At 51.2% G+C, this 23231-nt stretch overlaps 1 protein-coding gene and 1 pseudogene across 5 annotated transcripts in view; both read left to right on the top strand.

Annotated features, from left to right (window-relative positions):
• Positions 1–4402: 4402 nt before the first annotated feature.
• On the top strand, positions 4403–10137 carry LOC128828444 (ultra-long-chain fatty acid omega-hydroxylase-like; annotated as a pseudogene).
• Positions 10138–11158: 1021 nt separating this feature from the next.
• LOC128828061 (gametocyte-specific factor 1-like) overlaps positions 11159–23231 on the top strand; it is a 39380-nt gene continuing 27307 nt past the window's right edge. Inside the window, exons 1-5 of one of the 5 annotated variants that reach the window (XM_054012389.1) lie at positions 11159–11502; positions 12748–12788; positions 13780–13894; positions 20798–20898; positions 22284–22410. In XM_054012389.1, the coding sequence (XP_053868364.1) occupies positions 12777–12788; positions 13780–13894; positions 20798–20898; positions 22284–22410 (355 nt within the window). In that variant the 5' untranslated portion in view covers positions 11159–11502; positions 12748–12776. Of the gene's footprint in view, positions 11503–11789; positions 11871–12074; positions 12209–12747; positions 12789–13779; positions 13895–15466; positions 15498–16196; positions 17470–20797; positions 20899–22283; positions 22411–23231 lie in introns of those variants that run through there. The other 4 variants (XM_054012393.1, XM_054012390.1, XM_054012392.1 and 1 more) reach the window with 4 other exon arrangements.

Raw genomic sequence — 23231 nt, 5'->3', positions numbered from 1 at the left:
CCCTGTTCCTGCGCTGGCACCTGCATTGTGTGAGCAGCTGCTGTAGGCTCGTCCCGCCAGCCAGGCCTCCCCTCTGGCACCCTCTAGCCTGTGCCAGCAGCTGGGGGTGCAGTGGCAGTGTCCCCCAACCCCCCCCCCCATTGGAGGGTGAAAGGAGACAAGGAGGGGCTGTGAGAGCCCCAGTCTCCTACCCTTCCCGCAGCCTGCTCCCCCGGCTCAGCTCGGAGACTCACCCTGCCTCTGTAGTCACTGGGCACAGGGGTTAGCCCATCAGCAACCCCACCCCCCACCAGCTGGAGACAGTGAGAGACCACTGCCAGGTCAAGGACCTGCCCCAGGTCCCGGAGGGGTATGGGGGGTGGGGGATCAGGGCCCAGACCAGGGTGACCGTGGTGGGGGATCAGACCCATCACTCATGAGGGTTGGGGGTTGTCTAACTTCTCCTCTCAACCTGCTCACGGGCCATGGCCCCTCCTGCCCTCTCCCAGCCCATCCCCTGCTCCCTTGGTGCCCAGGGGGCACTCAGTCAGCCACACATGGTCATGCACCCCACGAGGTGGGAGGGAGGCTTGAGGCCTGTGAGCTGTGCTGTGCCAAGGACCAAACCCGCCTTACCCAGGTCCCGGGAGATTTTGGTGATGCACAGAGTCACTGAGTGGCTCTGGTTGCCTCTGACCCCTCCCCCCCCCGCCAGACCTGCAGTGTCCCAGCCAGGCCAGTGTGGGGCGGAGGGCAGCACTGCTTGTGACGATGTGGGGGATTTTCTTGTTTGTTTTCTTGTTTTCGGTGGGGTTTCAATGGTTTGCATGCGGAGCGGGTGGGACTCAGTTTCCCTGGGTGTTACTGGTTTAATGAGGTGAGGGGAGAGGGAGTGTGTCTCTTACAGAGGACCGGAGAGGCAACGTGGGACCCCAGCCAATGGCCTGGAGGATGGATACCCCAGCAACTGGACCCGGAGACCCAGCTCAGGAATCGCAGCCGGTTCTGGCCAGTGGGAGGACAATGGCCTGCAGAGTGAGGAGCCAGTGAACCTAACCAGCTGGTTCCAGCCAGAGGACAGAAGCGAGGAGAGGAGGCCCAAGTTTACAACCCTGTTTACCTGGAGAGAAGACAATGGACAGAGGCGGGGCTTGGGGCTGGGAATCTCAGATGCCCAGCTGGGAAGCAGGGGGGCTCTGAACTGGAGAGGGGGAGCAGGCAGAGCCCACCTGGATGCAGAGAGACTGGGATGTGCTGGGCTGAGGGAGGCAAGGCCTGAGGCCCTGAGAGTTTCCTGTGCTGTGTTCAACTCTCAATAAATCCTCCTGTTTTATGCTGGCTAAGAGTCATTCCGGTCTAGAGAACAGGGTTGCATCAACCCCTTCAGGGGTGGAGGCCACGGGGGTCCAGAGCGAGTGGACTCCCTGAGGAGGCCTTCGGCAGAGACAGACATGCTAAGGCTCAGAGAGGTGCGGCTCCAGGAGGTGGAGGGGCCTGACTCCGAGAGAGAGTGGACCCCCGAGAAGGGCTGTCGCACTGAAAGGGGCACCCCCCACAGACCGAATTAACATTAGATATGTGTTGTATGTGCTGTTAAACAAACAAAAAAAAAAGTTTGTTAAATTACAACCACAAGCTCAAATTGTCTCTCGGTATATTGCTATAAAACAATTGTATAAAATATGACCCACTCAAGAATTGTTCTTGAGGGGTCAAAAGGGGGATATGTAGTAGTAGGATTTTATGTTTGTGTTTTATATAATTTAGAATGAATAATAATAATAATGTAGTATGTATTAAATGTATTGATGTATGATTTAATCATATCCTGCCAGCCACCCTTTTAGAATAACAGAAACGTATGGCCTAATGGGCCAATGTGAATCTGTGTCTGGGCTGATTTCAGAGCAGTAACAGACCTTTGAGGGTCACCAATTGTTGTAGGTTTAGCATTTTAAAATAAGTAAAAGAATGCCATGATTGTTTTGTTTTGCATTGTAATTTGATGTTCCTGTTCAAAATGTTCTATGTAAATTAATTCTGTTTTGTGTGTGAATGAGGAATGTGTGTTTAAAGAGGTAAGTGTGAAAGCCATCGCTGAACCAGATGTTCTAGGGAGCACCGGAGACAGACGCAAGGGCTCCAGGAGGCTGCAACATGCCCCTATTGAAATGTCAGAGGAAGGCAGATTGACGCCTCTAAAGATGAGATAGGCACCTATCAATGGGAACAAAATAGCTGTGATCAAAACTAGCATGGGGTAACTCCCTGAGGAACTTGATGAAAGAACAAAATAAAGCATCAGAAAGACAATTTAAAAAAACAAGCACTCGTCAAACAACAATTGATTACAGCATGACGGTGCAAAACTCATTGGTCCCAATGAAGGAAAATCACTATATAAACAGGGTGCCTTTGGGTTCATCCTGCCAAGACTTCCCCGGAGCATCATGTTGCGAACGACGGAACTCGGCGCCTCCCTACCCGTCATCAACCTAGCTGGCCACTAGATTGATCCCGACTCTGGCCTGGTAATTATAACATTGACTGGTGGGACAGTGTGTGTGGGTGTGCTAATTGTTGTATCTTCAGTAAATGCGGCGTATTGCCTTTTCCCCTAAAAAATCCCATGTGCTTCTTATAAGCATAACATGGGTAGACCATCAATAGTCAGGGCCCCCCAGCTACTAGGCCTCCCTCAGGGCTCCTTCTGCAGAGCTGGTCTTCTCACCTCCACTGGCCACCTCCAGGTTGCCAACACTCTCCATTGGAAAATCATGAGTCAGTCCCCGCTTGGCTTAAAATCAGCAGGTTTTTTTTTAAATGAAATGTGGGTTCTTTTTATTTCCCTTCTGGTTTCTGGGCCTTTAAGGTGCTCTCAGGCCCCATTTTCCTCTGCCACCACGCAGGCTAGAAACTTACCTTTGTTAGGCCCAAAAATATGGAGTATAGAACATTGTTTGGCCAGCTTAGCCAAAGTTAGGCTAACAGTAGTTGCTGGGCCATTCCTGTCTCTCTGTGAAACCTGAGGACATGCTTGCTTGAGCTGCAGAGAACGAGATAAGATGGGGGGCCGCAATCTTGTACCAGATGTGCTAGGAATGGGTTGTTTGGACATATGGAGACTTGCAGTCTCCACTCCCTGTTTCTGTTCTTCATCTGTTCTTAACTCCCTCCTTTCTCCTAGTTTCTGGTGCATGACAACAAAGCTGATAAGAAGTTGCTGAGGCATCACAAATTGTTTGTAGTGTCAAAGGAGATAGATATGCATGAATATTAGAAGCTTTCTAACTAATAAAGGGGGGTTGGGTTGTTTTAACTATGACGCGACGGAACTGTCTATATAACCCTACTAGTTGTTAAAACCGTGGCTGGTTCTCTCTGGAGACGAGCCGCTCTCTATTGTTGTGTGCACTCCTCAATAAAGAGCTTGTCACTGGACCTTGCTGGTGTTGCCTGTCTCTCTCTGCGGTCAGAGAACGAACCTTGCCATCTGGGTTCTGAGTCCCCGACACCTTTCTAGTACAAAAAGGTACCAGAGCCTCCTGCTGGGGCTGAAAAAAAATTCCTGAGATTTGATAGTTCTCTCGCAAGCTCATGAGTGAGGCTTTATTTTACTTAGAAATTGCATCATTCATGATAAATTTGAGAGAGTTGGCAGGTCTGCTACCTGAAAGTAAGCTACTCTGATCCCATTTTCAGCTGCTTTTCCAGCCTGTGTATACATTGCAGGTGTGGTGGTGCAGAACAGCCTGGGTCCAGAACAGCTCCTTAACCCCTTCCAATCCAGTGTGGTTTATTTTTTAGAGTTCAGAATGATAACACACAAGAATCCAAAATAGAGACCAAGCAGGCTCCTCCCTCTGACAGAGAGGCACAACTCACCCCTTCCTGCTGCAGGCTGGCTCTTTCCAAAAATTGATGCAGATCATACACTTCCCTACAGAGTTCCCAGGCCACCAGCAGGGCCAGGAAACCCCCTGAGAATTTAAAATGATAGATCCCAATTTTAACACAGTTTTCAATACACTACAACCACTTTGAAGCCAGCACTCAGCCCAAAAGCTCACTCTCTCCTAGCTTTTCTCAGGGTCAAACAGATTTTTTTTTTTTTTGGCCATTCCTTCTTGCTTTCTCCATGTGCTTCTCTGGTGTTTCTGCTGCAGTACAGATGCACAACCACAGTCCAATCACTCCCCGACCCCTGCAAAACGTCTTAGACTGCAAGACCCAGCCACTGCCTGAGCTTGCATAGGATGTGGTTGTTGGGCAGTGGTTTTCCATTGTTTCAGCTATCATAAAACAAAGAAGCATTTAATTGCTCCCTCCTTTAGCCTGAATGGAAGGCAGCTGTCACACCCAACACCTTCAGCAAGGTGTGATTGTCCAGCCCCCTGAGTAACAATGTGCAGCTGGACCTGGCATGTTGGGGATATTCAGCAAAATTATTGTTGTACAAAGAGCAAAAGTCCCAACAGTGCAGGTAGCCAAACTCCTTCATGGGACAAAGCAGGAACAGCACATGACAGGAAGGAGACACATTCCCTTGAGTAACGAGGAGCCAAACCAAGAAAGGAGGTGACACATCCATGCATGTTTCTCTTCTGTTCATTCAGTCCTAGCAAGTGGTTCCAAAGAGTTCTCTCTGCCCCAGAAGCAAATGGAACCATGCCAGGAGGGGAGGAAAGCCTAGAGCCCATGCACCATCCACTCCCAGGACCTCAGCAGCTGGCTAATCCTGGCCAGGAACATTGGTGCATCAGGGTGAAAATGCTGCTCCTGGATGTGCAAAAATGCTCCACAATCAGCCATGCAGGTGTGGGAAATAAGACACTGGAGGCTGTAAATCCTTTGGGGCAAGGACCATTCCCTCCTTTGTGTCTGCATCCTGAAGCCCTAGGTGAAGATCTTCAACCAGAGCACTGACATCATGTATGTGAGTACCTCCCCTCCCACCACGGCACCAAATCCATGCCTGTGCCTCTGGCCCCTCCCATGGCATATACTGCCCTGGCACCCGCCAGTCTGCCCGGAACCCTCCCCCCACGGCAAACACTGCCCTGGCACCCTGCCCCCTGCCAGCCTGCCCATGACCTTCCCCCCACGGCACACGCTGCCCTGCCACCTGCCACCCCCAGCCTGCCCATGTACCTTCCCTACACAGCAGACACTGCCCTGGCACCCTGCCCCCTGCCAGCCAGCCCATGGACCCTCCCCGCATGGCACATACTGCCCTGGCACCCTGCCACCCGCCAGCCTGCCCATGTACCCTCCCCGCATGGCACACACTGCCCTGGCACCCTGCCACTCCCAGCCTGCCTGTGACCCTCCCCCCATGGTACCCACTTCCCTGGCACCCACCAGCCTGTCCATGTACCCTCCCCCCATGGCACACACTGCCCTGGTACCTGCCACCCCCAGATGCCTGGGACCCTCCCCACACAGCACACACTGCCCTGGCACCCTGCCACCTTCCAGACTGCCCGTGACCCACCCCCCACAACACACACTCCCCTGGCACCCTGCCAACTCCCAGCCTGCCCATGTACCCTCCCTCCATGGCACACGCTGACCTGCCACCTGCCAGCCTGCCCACCTGTCGCACAAGCTGCACTGCACCTTGCCACCCCTAGCCTGACGGTGACCCTCCCTCCATGACACATGCTGCACTAGTGCCCTCCTCCCATGGATTATGCTGCACCAGCACCCTGCCCTCACCCCTACCTCCCCACACCCAATGGAATATGCTGCACCATCACTATGCTGTGCCCCTGGCCCTGCACCCCTCCCCCCCGGGTATATACTGCACCGATACCCTGCCCACCCGCCCGCCTGCCCACTGCTCTTCCACCTGCCCCCACCGCATGCCCAGCCCTGTCACTGCACCAGTCCACTAACCTCCTCCCCGTCTGCTTGCCTGTCTCAGACGCTGGCCCACCCGCACTGCGTGGGCACTGGGCTCTGCAGGGCTGTCCCTGCGGGCAGCTGCTCAGGCGCGGCTCTCACAGGCACTGTTCTCCCACAGGCCAAGTGGCGCCAGCTGATGGCGTCAGGCTCCACCTCCCTGGACATGTTTGGACAGGTCAGCCTCATGACCCTGGACAGTCTCAAGAAATGTGTCTTCAGCTACAACAGCAACTGCCAGGAGTGAGTGACAGGGGGGCAGCTCCCCCAGCAGGGCCCCACGCTGACCCTCATGGGGGGAGGTCAGAGTGGGGAGAATGGGCTGCAGGGTCCCTCCCTTCCTGGCCTGGCCCCAGTGAGCCCGTCCAGATTCACGGAATGGGTCCCTGAACTGGAGATCCCAGCCCCAGGGAGGGGAGGGTGTTACTGCAGGCCTGGGCAGGGGCAGCAGGCCTACTGGGCAAGGTGAGTCGGGAGGTGTTGGGGGGTTGCTGTAGCACACTGGCTAAGGGCACCTGAGTGTGTCTCCCCCTAGTGGTTGCACCGGGCCCTGGTCAGCACTGGGGGTGGAGCTCCTTCCGCTCACTGCACAGAGGCTGGTGCTTGGTGCTTCCACTCACTGATCTGTCTGCTAAAGCCTGTGGGGTCGGCATGGCTGTGCTGTGCTTCTCTTGGGGATGATCCTGCTGTCGCATGCATCTCGCTGCCAGGAAGCTCCTCACCTCAGTCCTGTCCCCCCAGAACCCTCCTGCCCCCAGTTTATACATGTACTGCAGGGCCCTCGTCTGCAGCTTGTACCTGTTTTACTGCACATTAGTGTAGGCAGCCCTGGGCTGGCTGCGGGACCTGCTGGTGCAGGCGGGCCGGGGGCTGGCTGCGGGACCTGCTGGTGCAGGCGGGCCCCGGCACATTGGCTCCCCACCATGGAACCCTGCCACCTGCGAGTTCAGAGCGGACCCCATTGCCAGAAATGGGAGTGAGGGCTGGGCCAGCCTCACCTGGCAGCGATGGGGGAAGTGGCTGGTTTCCTGCCAGGCAGGAAGTCAGTTCCCACCTCTACCACAGTGAGGTAACCCGCGACCCTGGGGAACCCAGGCAGGACTTGCTCACACCAGGACGTCCCAGCCCATCAGCCTGCACTGGGGAGGAGTCCGAGATCGGCTCCCGCCAAACCCACGTTCATTCTGTCCAGCTGAGGGGGAGGGGCACTTCTCCATCCCTGCCAGGCCCAACTGAGGTGCCCTGAACACCACCCATCCCCCACAGGCACCCGCTGAATGACCAATCTCCCATGCCCCGCTGCCATTGCTGCCCCATGATTATGGGGCCCCCTGACACCCCAGACCCCACGGTGCACCCCGGGAACAGGCTGCGCTAGCCTGGGGGCTCCTTGGGCCTGTCTGGGCCATGCTGCCCCTCCCCCCTCGTGTCTGGGGCTCTTTATGGTCCCTGTGACTCGGGTTCCAGGGGAGCCAACTGAGGTCACTCAATTGGGGTGAACTGCAAAGAATGGGCAGACAAGCCCCCAAGCTGGTGGATATTCCAATACTTAGATTTACCAAGTCAACACAAAACAGCTTCTGTTGTACCTCACTGGCTACTCAGAAGTCAACAGCACAGTGCCCTTAAAGCAGCCCAGCCCCAGGCCTCCACCCAGACACCCAAGTCAAATATGATGAGGATCAATGAAAATCTTATTCATCATATAGCAGAAAAGGTTCTACCAATCCCAAAGGATCGGACACGTTACCCTGTTTCCCCGAAAATAAGACAGTGTCTTATATTAATTTTTGCTCCCAAAGATGCGCTAGGTCTTATTTTCAGGGGATGTCTTATTTTTCAGAAATGAAAAATGCCTTATTATTGGTGGATGCCTTATTATCGGGGAGGTCTTATTATCGGGGGGATGCCTTATATTACAACGAGAGGCAAAACTGTAAGTAGGCCTTATTTTCGGAGGATGTCTTATTTTCGGGGAAACAGGGTACCTCCCCGGGTTAATGAATATTCCAGATCTTACCCAAATACACCCTTACAGCCAATTCTTATTAACTAAAGTCAAATTTATTAAAATCAGAAAAGAGAGAATTGGTTAAAAGAACGGTATACATACAGACATGAGTATCATTCTTGAGGTTCAGATTTATAGCAGAGATGTTGAGCTTTGTAGATGCAAAGAGTTCTTTCAGAAATAGCCCATAGGTTACAGTCCAATGTTCATATTCAGGGCGGTCCTGTCAGACCTGGGATCTCAGATCTTGTGACTTAGCCTTCCCCTGCATGAAGCCTCAAGCAGATCTGAGATAAACAGGCTCAGGATCCAACGGTCTTTGATACAACTCCAGGCCTTCTTGGACAGGTCCGAGTCCTTAGGCCAACAATAGGCAATCAGAGCCACTTTGAAGTAGGTCCATCACCGGTAATTAGCTACCCGAATTAACATAAGGCAGTTGCCTGTTTTTCCACCATTGGCAGATGATTGGCTATACATTTCAAAGAGAGATGAATACAGTGATGATATCCTGCGTTTACAATTCATTTAAATGCTAAGATGTTCTTTTGATCTCTGAATTAACAGAATACGGCATAGACAGGGACTGTTTAATGACATCATTGACCTCTATCAATAAATACGTAAATACACAAAACCACAAACATTATCTCCCCATATGTTTTTAAGGGCTGAATTTGAGTCATTTATCCTGCAGGATGCTTAACGCTTTCCGGTTGTGCGTCACAGTCCCACACTGGCTGAGCCACAGCAGCCGCCAGAGACACCCGAGCTCAGTCCCCTCCCCGCCGGCCGGCCCGGAGATCCCGTGGCTGGGAGATCACATGATCGCTCTGTTGCGAGGCCCAGCCCCCCTGAGATCCCCCAGCTCTGATCAGGGCCCCACCCCAGCCTGTCACATTCTGGCTTTCTTGTGTTGCAGGATGCCTAGTGACTACATTGCAGCCATCCTGGAGCTCAGCTCAGCTCCCTGGTGGTGCGACGCCTGCTCCTGCACTGGGACCTCCTGTACCACCTGACGCCCGATGAGCGGCGCTTCCAGCGTGCTTGCGACACCGTGCACCGCTTCACAGCCAACGTGGTGCAGTGGCGCCACCAGGCCCTGAGCTGCCTGGGCAGGGCGGCCTGGCTCAAATCCAAGCAGGGCAAGACTGTGGATTCATTGACACCCTGCTCCTGGCCAAGGTAACGCAGTGGGGGGCCTGCCCCATAGGGAGGTCACTAATGTCCTGCTATTGGCCAAGGTAACAACAGGAGGCCCTGCCCTCGGGAGTGTGGTGGCTCGTTGCCAGGTGGAAGGTGCTGTGTGATGTCTGTCACACCAGACTCTCCAAAGCTGTCTTCCCAGCATGCTCAGTGTGGAGCAATATGAACTGCACTTGACAACATGGGACCAGCACCTCTGGGGAGCTCTAACACCAGAGCCAGGCTGGGCATGGGGGGAGGGGGAGCCCACCTTGGGACCTGGGGTTGTGGGGCAGGGCAGGGGCTGCCTCTTTCCCTGGGCTGGGGGGAGGGGAGATGGCCTAGCTCACTTCACCCAGAGATGTCCCATCCTCCCAGGCTCTACACACAATCAGTTTGGGTTTGGCTGGAGGGAGCAAAATGCAACAAATCCTCCCCCTTCTCATTTTTGTCACTACAGTCACAGCTCTGATTCCAATACACACACACACACAGCAGGCCAGCTAAGGAGAGGCCATTTTTAGACAGTCATGTTTCAGAACAAAAGCACGACATGGTACTGAAGTGACATCTTCCAGAGGCCCCAGCATGTGCCGGGCAGCTTAGTCTAAGCAGGGCAGCCCATAGCTCATGAGCATACACCCCTCCCTACTTGACCACACTCCCAGCATACATAGGGATGCCAGACGTCCGTTTTTTGACGGGAACACCCAGTTGAAAAGGGACCCTGGCAGCTACAGTCAGCACCGCCAACCGGGCTGTTGAAAGTCCAGTTGGCAGTCCTGCAGGTCCAAAGCAGGCTAGTCCCTACATGTCCTGGCACTGCGCTGTGCCCCAGAAGTGACCAGCAGATCCAGCTCCTAGGCAGGGGGGCTCCGTGCGCTGCCCCCACCCCGAGCATCAGCTCCACACTCCAATTGGTCGGGAACTACGGCCAACGGGAGCTGGTGGGGCAGTGCCTGCATGTGAGAGCAGCACACAGAGTGTCCTGGCCCCCCGCCTAAGAACTGGACCTGCTGCTGGCCACTTCCTGGGTGCAGTGCAGAGCAAGGACAGGCAGGCAGCCTGCCTTAGCCCCACTGCGCCACTGACTGGGAGCCGCCTGAGGTAAGCCTGTGCCCCAACCCCAAGCCCCTGCCCCGAGCACCGCCCACAAACCCAGAACCCCCTCCTGCACCCCAAACCCCTCATCCCTGGCCCCACCCCAGAGCCTGTACCGCCAGCTGAAGCCCTCACGCACTCTGCACCCCAACCCCTTGCCTCAAGATGCAGACCCATCCCACATGCTGAATCCCTCAGCCCCACTCCCCAGCCTGGAGCCCCCTCCTACACCCCAAACCCCTCATCCCCAGCCCCACCCCAGCCAGAACCCTCACTCCCTCCTGCACCCCAACTCCCTGCCGCAGCCTGGAGCCCCCTCCCACAACCTAAACCCATAATTTCTGGCCCCACCCTGGAGCCTGCACCCCCAATTAGAGCCCTCACTCCCTCCTGCACCCCAACCCCCTGCCGCTGCTCAGTGAAAGTGAGTGTGTGGGGGGGTAAGAGCGAGCCACCAAGGGAGGGGGAATGTAGTGGGGGGGCAGGGTCTCAGGGAAGGGGCAGGGCTAGGGTGTGTGGTTTTGTGTGATTAGAAAATTGGCAACCCTAAGCATACACAGCTCCCTGGCCCTCAAACTGCACTCCCAGCATGCACTGCTCCCCCCTCAGTTGCTGTCCCACCATACACTGCTCCACCTCTTAGCCATGTTCCCAAGATGCACTGCCCCAATTCAGGGTGCAGTCCCAGCATGCACTGCTCTCCCATCCAGGCTGCATTGCATCCCCTGCTGCCACTGCTGTCCCAGCATGCACCGTGACCCCTTAGCCACACTCCCATCCTGCATCCCCCCTCCCAACACGCCCTGCTCCTAGGGTGACCAGATGACAGAGGTCAAATATGGGGGGGCGGGGGGGAACAGAGAAAAAAAAACAAAAAACAAGCCGGTGGCGGAGCAAAACAAAAAAACTGCTAGAGCACAGGAAAAACGGAGAACCCACCGGCAGCTCCACGCCCCGCCCCCCACCAGCTTGCCTCCACTCCGTCTCCACCTCCCACCTCGGGGAGGGAAGGGGGCAGCACGCAGAGCCCCTCCCCCCCCCGCCACAGGGACCTGTCAGGGGGCCAGATGAGTCCCAGGCAGTGCTAGCCTTACCTGGAGCGGCTCCCAGGGAGCATCCAGCAGGCAGGTCCCGTCCCTCTGGCTGGGTCGGGTCGGGTCGGGTCGAGGGGGGCTCGCTGCAGGCCCCCTACAAGCCCCGCCCTGCACACACAGTGGAGACCTCCTCGCCGTCTCTGTGCGTGCCTGGGGAGTGGGGCTGCAGCACTGGGCAGGCAGGCGCTGGGAGTTCAGCTGAGTTGCCTCAGGGCCCAGGAAGAAGAGGTGAGTGGCGCCGGCAGTGCCGGCTTGCGTCCTCCACCAGAGGGTCCCCAATATCGGGACAAAGTCGGGACGTCTGGTCACCCTACCTGCTCCATTCCAAGCCCAACCCCAGTGCGCGCTACTAAGCCCAGCGCGGAGTGACCCGGCACCTCCCTCACGGCCCGCCCCTCCCTGCGCTGCCCGGCTAGCCCCGCCCCTTCAGCTGGGAGGGGTGACTTCAGCAGCCTCATTATGATGCCCGAAAGGGGGGGGTGGGGGTTAAAGCCTCACTGTGGTCTCGCGCCGGCGGAGGGAGGAGTTTCGCAGTGGCTGCTCCGGAGCCGCCTTCGCACTAAGGCCACGCGCTGGTTCGGCGCAAAGTCTGCTGGGTAACGGCTCACGCCCGGTTCCCCTCAGCACGGCCGGGCCGGGGCCGTGGGGCGTAGCTTTCCCCGCACACACTTTCCTCAGGTGCCCCCAGCCAGGTCGGGGGAGACGCGGGCCGGGTCGTTGGGGGAGCTCGTCTCTCTCGCTAGGTGCCGGTGGTTGGGGGACCACCCCGCTTGTCCCTCCCGTGGGCGGGGCTGGGCTAGGGCCCTGCTGCTGCCGGCTCCGGGGCTGACACCGGCTGCCATGCCCCTGCCTGGTCCCGGCTGTGCGGGGCGCTGCGAGCCTGCGCCGAGCCAGGGGCCGGTGGGATCGTGTTGCCAGCGCCTTGGCTCGCGGTGTGAGTGCCCGGGTCACTGGCTGCCCGCGACTCAGCCTCGCACTGCGCCGCCCCAGACCCCAGGCTATGGTCTGTGCCCCCTTCAGTGTCCTTTGGCTGCCACATGCCCCCCATAGTGCACTGGGGGCAGGTGGGGAAGGACATACCAGTGCCCTCGCTGGGGTGTCCTAGGTCAGACCGTGCCAGTTTGTCAAAGGCACCTCCAAAATTATTGGTGCTGGTCAGATCTGCAGTTCACCCTTGAGAGAGGGATACGCAGCTGACACACTTGGCCTATGTGTGCCAATTTTATTAGGCATCTCATTTTGGCTTTTTTTTTTTTTTTTTTTTTTTTTTTTTAAAGCAACAACCATATTTTCTGGTGGGCAACTAAATCTGCAGTCCTTCAAATTCTGTCTTATTTAGATTTATAATCTTGTGGGGAAGGATTTTTTAGATGACTGATGTATTCAAATTGTATAAATTGCAGTGAAGACTGGAGAGAATCTAACCCTTTGTGTTTTTTTTTTTTGTTTTTTTTGTTTTTTTTTAAACTAAAGCATTAGGAACAAAGTTCTTCATACAGATCATGAGCCACAAGGTAGGTGTAAAAGTGTTGACCTGTCAGGCAGGTGGAGGGGCTCAGGGATAGAGCACTGAAGTGAGTATAAGAAAAGATTACTGAACTCCCAAAATACATGGCTTAATTTGTCTTGGGAACTGGTTCTTTTAAACCTCGTAAATGTATTGGTCAAAGAGGATGTTTCAGTCAAAAAATCTTTGGATTTTAGCATCTTGGAGGAAATCTTTCTCTGTGGAGCAGAAGAACATGAGATTCCTGGTACCCTAAATTATACGTGGGCCACCAAGAGTAAGCTTGTATCCTATGCATACATAGCATAGATGTAAAGTCTACTGGCTACTGTCCTGCAGTTGATCTTTGACCCTTAGTAGCTGTGATGGATAAATTGAAATAACTTTCAAGTTATTTCCAGTGCCTAGAAGTTGAAGCTAGAAAAATTCAGAATGGAAATAAAGTTTATTTTTAACAGTGAGGGAGAATTGGAAAAATTACCAACTGTTGTGGTAGATTCTCCATCAAATTTTTGAAATAAAGATTGGATACCTTTCTAAAGGATTTGCTCTAGGTCAAACGGGAATTAATTCAGGGCAGTCCTATGCCTTGTGTTATACAAAAGGTCAGCCTAGATCAGTAGTTTTCAACTTTTTTTCATTTGCGGACTCTTAAAGATTTCAAATGGAGGTGCAGGACCCCTTTGGAAATCCTAGCTATAGTCTGTGGACCCCTAGGGATCTGCGGATCACAGGTTGAAAACCACTCCTAGATGATCATAACTGTCTCTTCTGGCATTAGAAATAGGTGACCAGATGAGAGGAAGAAAATATCAGGAAGCATGGGGGAGGGGGGGGTGTCCTTTGGCAGAGCAAAAAAAAAAAAAAAAGCCGTGTGCTGCCAGGACAAATTGCGTCCCAACCAAAGATCGGTCGAGACGCGGGACAAACACCTAAATATCAGGACATCTGGTCACCCTACTTAGAAATCTGTGAATCTCCTCATTTTTGGTCTAAAGGGTAGATATTTTGAGGAGGAGAATGACACTCCAAGACTGGCTCAAAGGATCCTCCAGCGAAACTTCAGTCAGCGTTCTTTCAGCATCAATAAAAGGGATTTAGAAGACAACTATGGTAAGTTTCTTTGCTGGCTTGTAACATTCATGCAGGGGCCTGGACTAGATGACCTCTGGAGGTCCCTTCCAGTCCTACAATTCTATGATTCTATTCATGGTTCCTGCAAAGATACAGTGAGAGACAGCTTAGATCTTTGAAAGTATTAAAGTATCTTAAACTTGGTTAAAGGAGGGAGTGGCTTGTAGGGAAGTAACTTTCCACTCTAGGCATTAAGTTTGGTGGGTATATGCGTCTGTGTGCTAGAGCAGCGATTCACAAATTCTTTCATTCTGGGATCCAAAATCAGGTGCAGTGGTCTTCTTGCAGTTCAAAACCACACAAACTTTAGAGGCAATAAAGGATGATGTGGGTCAATATCACAGCAAGAAACCATACCTAGGTTTTGCAAGGTGGGTGTGAGACTGCTTGGGTAATATGTAGTTGCTGGGTGGGTGACTGGGTGTACTGAGACAAACGCTTCTAGGCAGCATATTGAGTGCAGACACGCAACACCATGCCCCAACCTTTGTGAGCCAGGAAGGCTGGAGTGAGTGCGTAACTCAGCTGTGTGTGGTTCATTTTATTTATTTAGCGTATGCAATCTGGCCAAGTCACAGCGTTCTTATCAGTAATGTTCAAGGCATGCAGGAAGTTGTCATTTTGCAGTCCTCCACCGTGTGCGTCATGGTTTGTGGGTTCCCACATTGAGCTAGTGGACTATGTCTGTGGTCTAGAGAAATGGACGATCCAACTAGCAGATCAGATTTGCTGTGTGTGCTACAAACTGGTTCCAAAACTACAGTCACGTCTGGTGCAGACAGGGCCTAAATCAGATTCCTGGGGATCGTCCCAGTAAAGTGACTGTTCTTATTAAGGCCCTCTCCGTGCCACAATTAATAATTGACTTTATTAGCAGTGGCTGGCTCCAAAATGTGGCTACAGACGCAACTTGGTTAATATCCTGTTAGTACTAGGCTGTCAAACAATTAAACAGTTTAATCGCACGATTAAACAATAATAGAATACTATTTATTTAAATATTTGTGGATGTTTTCTACATTTTCAAATATATTTATTTCAATTACAACACAGAATACAAAGTGTACAGTGCACACTTATATTTATTTTTATTACAAATGTTTACACTGTAAAAAAAAAGAAATAGTATTTTTCAATTCATGTAATACTAATAATATAGTACAATCTCTTTATCATGAAAGTTGAACTTACAAATGTAGAATTATGTACAAAAAAAATTGCATTCTAAAACAAAACAATGTAAAACTTTAGAGCCTACAAGTAGTCAGTCTTACTTCTTGTTCAGACGATAGCTAAGATAAACAAGTTTGTTTACATTTGCAGGAGATAATGCTGCCCACTTCTTGTTTACAATGTCACCTGAAAGTGAGAACAGGCATTCACATAGGACTGTTATAGTCGGTGAAGCAAGGTATTTACATGCCAGATGCACGAAAGATTCATATGTCCCTTCAGGCTTCAACCACCATTCCAGAGGACATGTGTCCATGCTGATGACAAGTTCTGCTCAATAACGATCCAAAGCGGTGTGGCCCAACGCATGTTCGCTTTCATAATCTAAGTCAGATGCCACCAGCAGAAGGTTGATTTTCTTTTTTGATGGTTCGGGTTCTGTAGTTTACACGTTGGAATATTGTTCTTTTAAGACTTTTGAAAGCATGCTCCACACCTCATCCCTCTCAGATTTTGGAAGGCACTTCAGATTCTTAAACCTTCGGTCGAGTACTGTAGCTATCTTTAGAAATCTCACATTTGTACCTTCTTTGCATTTTGTCAAATCTGTAGTTTAAAAAGTGTTCTTAAAATTAACATGTGCTGGGTCATCATCCTAGGCTGCTATAACATAAAATATATGACAAAACGTGGGTAAAACAGGGAAGGAGACATACAATTCTCCCCCAAGGAGTTCAGTGTCAAATTATTTAACACATTATTTTTTTAACGTGTCATAAGCATGGAAGCATGACCTCTGGAATGGTGGCTGAAGCACGAAGGGGCATATGAATGTTTAGCATATCTGGCATGTAAATACCTTGCGATGCTGGCTAATTGTGTGGGGGTTTTTTGTGAGGGGGGAGGTTTTAAGTTAATCGCATGAGTTAATTGTGATTAATATACAGCCCTAGTTAGTACCATGGTCAGGTAAGGGAGCTGCCCTCTTCAGAGGCCTAGCCTGGCATATGGCGCTGGTTTGATGCATTGGGGACTCCTTCCCCCCCCCCCATAATTCATGGGTGCACAGGCTTGGTGGTCTGGAACCACTGAATGTAGTTCAGGGCTTGTCTACACTACCACTTAAGTTGATGTAACTTATGTCGGTCACGGATGTGAAAAAGCCACCCCCCTGAGCAACGCACCACCTGAGCTGTCCACACCAGTGCTAAGTCAGTGGGGGACACTCTCCTGCTGTCATAGCTTCCGCCTCTTACTGAGGTGGAGTAATTATGCTGACGGGAGAGCGCTCTCCGGTCAGCATAGTGCGTTTTCACCAGACTCACTACAACAGCGCAGTAATGTAGACTAGCCCTCGGACAAGACCCTCTTGTAGTGTGACTACCCCTCGGGGCGCACACTCACTAGGACGAGCCTCCTGGGCTTCAGCTCCTCCTGGGTCTGATCTCTGAGCATTCAGCATCCCTGTTTCATGCCGTAAACTCCCTGCAGCGAGTCCACCTGACTAGAACACCTGGGGAAACCTTACATGCCCCTCAAAGGGGCCATGCACCCCAGACTTCGCCAGTCAGGATTGACTCTCAGCCAGCGGTGTCATCTGAAACACAGCATAGAGCAGAATCTTGTTAGCACAGAAAGCAGGAAGTTAAAGCAAAGTCCATCTTGAGGAGACTCAGAGCACTGGGCTCTCCCCCTGAGTCCCAAACCAGGAGACTGACCAGCTTCCAGCAGCTCACTCTGTCACACCCAGTTGCCCCTCCTCCATCCTGTATGCTGTTGCCCAGGCAAACCGGTCACCTGGCCTCCACCTCTTCGTTCTCTAATTCCTCGGACTCGCTCTTGCAGAGGATGGGCCCTAGCCATCAGTTGCTAGGATACAGAATGTCGAACCATTGTCTGGGCCCAGGTAGCTAGATGGCACTTGTACCTTCCCTCTTGGGGTATCTGCAAAGCGCTCTCACCCTTATCCCACTGCCTAGATACTTGTGCAACACATAGGGAACCCTGAGGCGCACAAGTATTCATACAAACAGGGCCGGCTTTAGGCCGATTCCACCGATTCCCCTGAATTGGGCCCCGCCCCTAAGAGGGCCCGCGCAGATCGGGCAGTGTCCCTGCCTGAAGCAAAGCTCCGTGGCTCTCCCGGAAGCAGCAGCTGTTGCTGCTAGGCAACGAGGAGAGACGCGGCTGAGGCAGAGGCAGCAGCGGCTGTTGCAGGTCAGGAGGGGGCAGGGGGGAAGAAGGCATGTGCTTTGCAGCCTTCCCCTCCCCTCCCCCCAGCACTCACCTGGAGGAGACACCTAGGGGGCTTCCGGTCTGGTGGGAGACAGGAATCTCTGCAGTGGACCTCACTCACCTTAGCAGCTGCTGGGTCTTCGGTGGTGAGTGTTTGACCCTGGTGTGTAATATTGGGTTGGTTTTGTGGTTTTCGGTGGTGTTGCTGTTTGAGAGTGAGTTGTGCCTGCCTGCGTCTGTTTCAAAACTAAACTCGGGATCATGTAACCCAGGAAGAAAGCCCCGAGCCGGTACTTAGTGCTGTGAATTCCAGGTGAGAGAGAGAGGGAGGTTTGGAGGAGGAAATCAAATACATCAAGGGGGGAGAATGCGAAAGGTCTGCAACACGGCAGGCTGAGACTTTTATCTCTCCCTTCTCCCCCGAGAGAGGGGAAACTGAGGCATGGAATAATCTGATTCCCTTCCCCAAATTATTTTGCAAAGGAGGGGGACGGGGGGCTCCTATCCAAACCAGTTCCCTTTCCATCAACTCTGCTTCCCCTGCTGCAAGACCACTGTAGGGGCTGAATATTTCCATTAAACTCTGGCTCCTTCATTTGCCCTGCAACAATAAAATAGACCAGCTTTGGGGGGGGGAGGAATATTCCCCCCCCCCCCAAAGCTATGTGGACATTAAGTTTTTTTGGGGGGGAGGGGCACAATAATATTCCGGATCGATCAAACACCCAGCTCAGCTTTCTAGCCATCCAGCAGCTCTAGGGCAGGGAAAGAAGGTGCTCTTGGTGCAGAGTGGTCGCAAAACAGGGGTGAATTTAGCGGGGGGGGGGGGGAGAGGGGTCCAGTTGAAATCACACCTGATGCAGCCACACAGAATCTCTGGCGGTGCTAGGAGAGGCCAGGAGTGGAAAGAGGTGGCCCGGGAGTGCGGGGACATTTGCCCTCAGTCCTGGGCTCTGGGATGGACTAGGCTGGGTGGGTGGTGGGTTCAGTCTAGTCTTCCAGCCTGTTGCTCTCTCTGGGGTTTGTGGTTTTCATCTGGCTCCACTGAAAAGATCAAACAAGCCCAGTAGAAAATGGAGGTGAGAGAGGCGGGAAGGGGCTTGTAAGGGGTTAAAGTGACCCATCAATGAAAGAGTAAAACCAGAGTTCGACTGGTTTTCCCCCCAGCCACCACTCCTGCAAACACTGGGCAAGGGGCAGCCCCATCCCCCACCGAGGCTATGGTGAGGGGCAGCAGGGGAGGAAGGAAGCCACATGTGATGGCAGTCCCCTCCCCCCCAGCACCCACCGCCCCCTCTCCGGCCCCCAAACTCTGTCCTAGAGCCTGCACCCAGCCCGGAGCCTGCACCCAAACTCTGTCCCACTCAGCCCTGGGCAAAGCTCTCCTTGGCTGGCTCCCAGCCCCTCTCCAAGGGTTGCAGCTGTCTGGAAGTGCCTGCCTTCCACATCTTCCTCATTCACACCTCATTCATTCAACAGGTCAATTGATTACAAAGTGGGGGGAAGATCTTATTCTACTTCTAGCAAAAAGACATTTTTCTTTTACCTTAATTATACTACCTTAGGGGCCAGCTATAACATTACCAAGGTTCAATACAAAATCAAATAAAAGTTATACAAAAATGCATAATGCAGAGATTTATCTTCAACTGCACTGATTGATTGCTGTGTGCAGTAACATAGTGACCCCTGAGTCTTTGAATGAGGCTTTATACTTGGGGGGGGGGGGGGGCGCGAGCGGGTGGGCAAAGAGGCAAGCAGTGAGCCAGCAGGGGTTCTAGGGGCGGGCATGGGGGTTTCTGGCAGGGGAGGGAGAAGGTGAAAGGAGGCAAGTGGTGGGTGGGGGACTGACTAGGAGGGACACAGCAAGCCAGCGGGGGCCTAGGGGGTGAAGAGGGGTGTGATGGTGGGGCCGAGCGGGGAGGGGTCGGGTCCTATTTTACTGCTGTGATCTGGTCACCCTATGTCACCCCCCCCCCCCCCAACCTTCCTTTTCGACCCACAGCTGTTTCGGTGGGACGGCGCTGGGGAAGCAGGGTTTGTTTCCGTGGGCTGGGAGGCGCTGGGTGGGGGGGGAGGAGGGCACAATTTTATATTAATAAGGAAATATTTTATAAATTTTAATAAAATAAACATTGAAGAAAATCAGTTGTACAACTATCAAAACATGAATTATTTTCCTAATATGAAAGTGAAAATCAGCTAATTAATATATGACGCAATGTATGTAATATATAATTTTGTTATTATTTATATAGTCATAGAAAGTAAATAATACATGGAAGAAATGAAAGGGTTCTTTTTAAGTGGCTTTTTTTTAGTCATCCCTGCTGGGGCCCCGTTGAAACTGTTCGAATTGGGCCCCGCACTTCCTAAAGCTGGCCCTGCATACAAACTTTGACAATTCCCACTTTGTCACAAGTAGCCATTTGTCCTAATTACTGTGTCAGTCTTTCTCAATGGCCTGTCCCTCTGATCTCCCTGTTTAGAAAGGCTGCAAGCTGGTCCCTGGTATCAGAAAGGTTGAAAAACACTGATTTATGTAATCAATCTGGCCCATCCCCCTTACTTCCAGCTATCTAGAAAACCTCCCACAGTCTGTTGTCCCTTGTTTCTTTGTGTGCATGCCCTCTGTACACTGATACAAATGTGGGTAAATAGCTTGGAAGGTGTGAGGGGAGACAGCTGCTGCACGAACACAGACTGAATCCTGAAGAAGAGGTCTGTGTATGCTTGAAAGCTTGTCTCTCTCGCTATCGGAAGTTGGTCCTCACCTACCTTGTCCCTTCTATGTAAGTTTTAAGTGATTAAGATGACTTGTGGCTCTCTGAGTCCTAGTGTGGACTAGGAGGGAACATTTTCAAAAATTGCCTGTGACTTAGGCCCTCACTATGTTCAGTGGGTGTTGGGCTCTTAAGCACCTGCCAGCCTCTGCACTTTACAGGGCCAAGTGCACTGTAGTGCAAATTGCAGCCTTAACTCCAGACATGTTTGTTTTAGTTTGATTTTTCTTACTCCAGCAGAGATGGCCTTTGAGCATGAAGGTAAATGCAAAAGGATTTATTTCAGAATGTTGTTCTTCTGCTGACCCTTAGCATGTCACTACTATACAACTAGGTAATTTGGTAGCTTCAAGGATTTTTATAGTAATGTGTTTATTTCCAGCTCACTGTTCTGCATAAGTGTACTCGTTGATATATACTGGCCACTCTGCACTACTGACTGCACTTTCCTCGTTTTTAATTTAATATTCCACTCACCAGAAGTCCAAAGTGAATTTGGTTCTGTGTACACAATGAGTGTCAACTTAGCAATTTTACATTTTTGTCTAGGCTATTAACAGTTGATGGCTTAACCCCATTAGAGGAAATCTCCAGTACCTAGTATGTTTCCACACTTGTTAATTGTGTTCATGATGTTCTTAGATCTTGTTTTACAGAATGTTTTCTTGTCTTTTTATTCCTTCTCTTCCAGTTGATGCTTTGGATCCAGAGAGGTTAATACAATGTCCATATGATAAATCTCATCAAATCAGGGCCTGTCGGTTTCCCTATCATCTTATAAAGTGCAGGAAGGTAGGACGGGATGTTAAGGGGAAATCCTATTTTTGTAAATGCTAATGCATGGTGAGCTCAGTATGCTGTGTTGCCTTTTGCTAGAAGGATGCATTCACTTGCTATTAGGCTGGAAGAAGCCGTCTTTATATCTCTGTCATCCGTTTACCACTTAGTAAAAGCATCCAGTTCATATTTAGTAATGCGCTTCAGATCAGTGCGTTTACCCCGAAGAAAGGTGATACAGGTTCTTCAGAATACCTAGGTCAGTGACGGGATCCTATTCTCTTCCAACTGTTCACTCATGGGACAGGGTATTTACTTCCCACTTCAGGCCATGGAGCAAATGCGGCCAGCGTTGTATGGATGCCTTCTGGCTGGCCAAAGCAGAAATGAGCTGATGTTGCAGCTAATTCTTGACTTTGCCATTAGAGCAGTGCAGCTGCTAAGACATCTATTTTTTTTTTTATATTGCTACTAAGTCTATTCAGTGTACATCTGTCTGAAACTTTCTCTCTTCTCAGTCTTCTATCCTGGGCTAGAATGCTATATATTTAACAGGAGAAGCTGCCCCTTTCTTTTGTCCTCTCAGTCAGGATCATGTTTTAACCTCTCCAGTGCTAGTGTATCTTAGTTGTGCTGGTATAACTGCATCCACATGTTAAGATGATGTACCGGTATAACTGTATTGGTTAGGAATCGCACCCCTAGCCAACATAGCTATAGTAATATAAAAGCCATGCAGAGCAGGCCTGAGCAGTGTGTGTTCTTCCTCGCTGTCGTCTTGATCTTTTCTAAGGGTAAAGTTTCTTCTTTCAGTGGGGGATAGTAGTGCTCTTCTATGTCCACACTAGTTCACCTCTACTGGCAAAGTGCTCCCAATATAGATGTGACCTCAGCTGGAACATCGAGTAACTTCCCTCCTGTTTCAGGCGGGTTAAATTAACTGCAAAGACTTAAGCTCTAGCGCAGGCAGGAACTTGTTCTCTAGTCTGTCGCTCACTTAATTTAAAAATAAAGTGGCTGAATTATTTAGGGTTTCAAGGCACTTACTCCCCGTGTAGCTTTTTAGGGCAATTTCATCTGTGCATCGATCCATGCCAGTGATGACACTGCAACAGTTTCACTGTGTTTGTTCTGGGGCTGATCTTCAATCAGATAAATTCAGGGTGTTGTTTAAATGTAAAAATGAACAAACCTAGCCTGTATCATAAAGGATGCATATGCTTTGCTGTTTCTACACTGCATTTGTGCTCAGGACCTGAGCTGAGTTTTGGCTTTCCTTGTTTACATTTTTTCAACCTATTTCAGGATGCAGATTGCACAAACCCTTCACTAGTGACTAGAAAACACAAGGGTTAGGATGAATTCAGTGAGATAGCACGTACTTTTTTCTGTTTCTCTAGAACCACCCTGATGTTGCAAAGCAGCTAGCCACATGCCCCTTTAATGCCCGCCATCAGGTACCCAGAGCTGAGATCGGCCATCATATCTCAAGCTGTGATGACAAAAGCTGCATTGAGCAAGACATTGGTGAGAAAATATTAGATTCCTTTGGCTCTGTAAAGTCACTTCTGGAGCTCTTGGGCTAACAGCGTTCTAACTTAATTTTTGCTGTTAAAGATAGTTTTAATACTCTGTTATTCCATAAGCAACCCTTTACCTGTAGTGCTATGTGATACAGAAACAGCAGGAGCCCTTGGAGACTTGAGTTTCATTCATTCTGTGTCCATGCAAATTCTCCTAAGCATCTGAGAGGCAACTGGCTTGCATTACATGTGTTATCTGCCAGAGATTTTAGCATTAAAATGGGAACTGTACATTGTGCCATAAACTGTGTGTGTTGAAATGAGATCTAGTTGGTAATCTGGACCGCTTAGAGCGGAAAGCTAGTGGCCATGAGAGATTTGGGTCTCCAATGCAGATAGGACTTGATAGTGACCAAAAATCTTTATAGCCTGTCTAGTGGCATATGTGAAATAAATTGGTCTCAGTCCAGTTCTTAATGGACAAGTGTCTAGATCATAACAATCCTCACTTCTGTTACATCCTACTTGACTATCTTAGCAGAAAAGCCATGACTGGGCCAGGGAGGCTGAATAACTTTTCCCAATTGAAGGTGGGTTCCTCCAGTTCAGAGTGGGGCAAGTTGGGGAGGGGATTATGGGGAAGCTTCCCTATCACTGCCCATGCTGTCGGCTCTGACGAGGAGTTCACTGTCCAGGTCTGTCACCCTAGCACCTAAATCGCTTGGTTATGTAGGTCGTGTTCCAATTTCTCTCCCCACTGATGTCTATGTGGCTATCACTACACTGGAAAACGTACCTGTTCTATGGTAAAAGTAGAGTTGTACT

This window comes from Malaclemys terrapin, chromosome 23, assembly GCF_027887155.1.
Source record: "Malaclemys terrapin pileata isolate rMalTer1 chromosome 23, rMalTer1.hap1, whole genome shotgun sequence".
NCBI lineage: Eukaryota > Metazoa > Chordata > Testudines > Emydidae > Malaclemys > Malaclemys terrapin.
The sequence above is the reverse complement of the archived record's forward strand: the minus strand, read 5'-3'. Positions and strand labels throughout refer to the sequence as shown.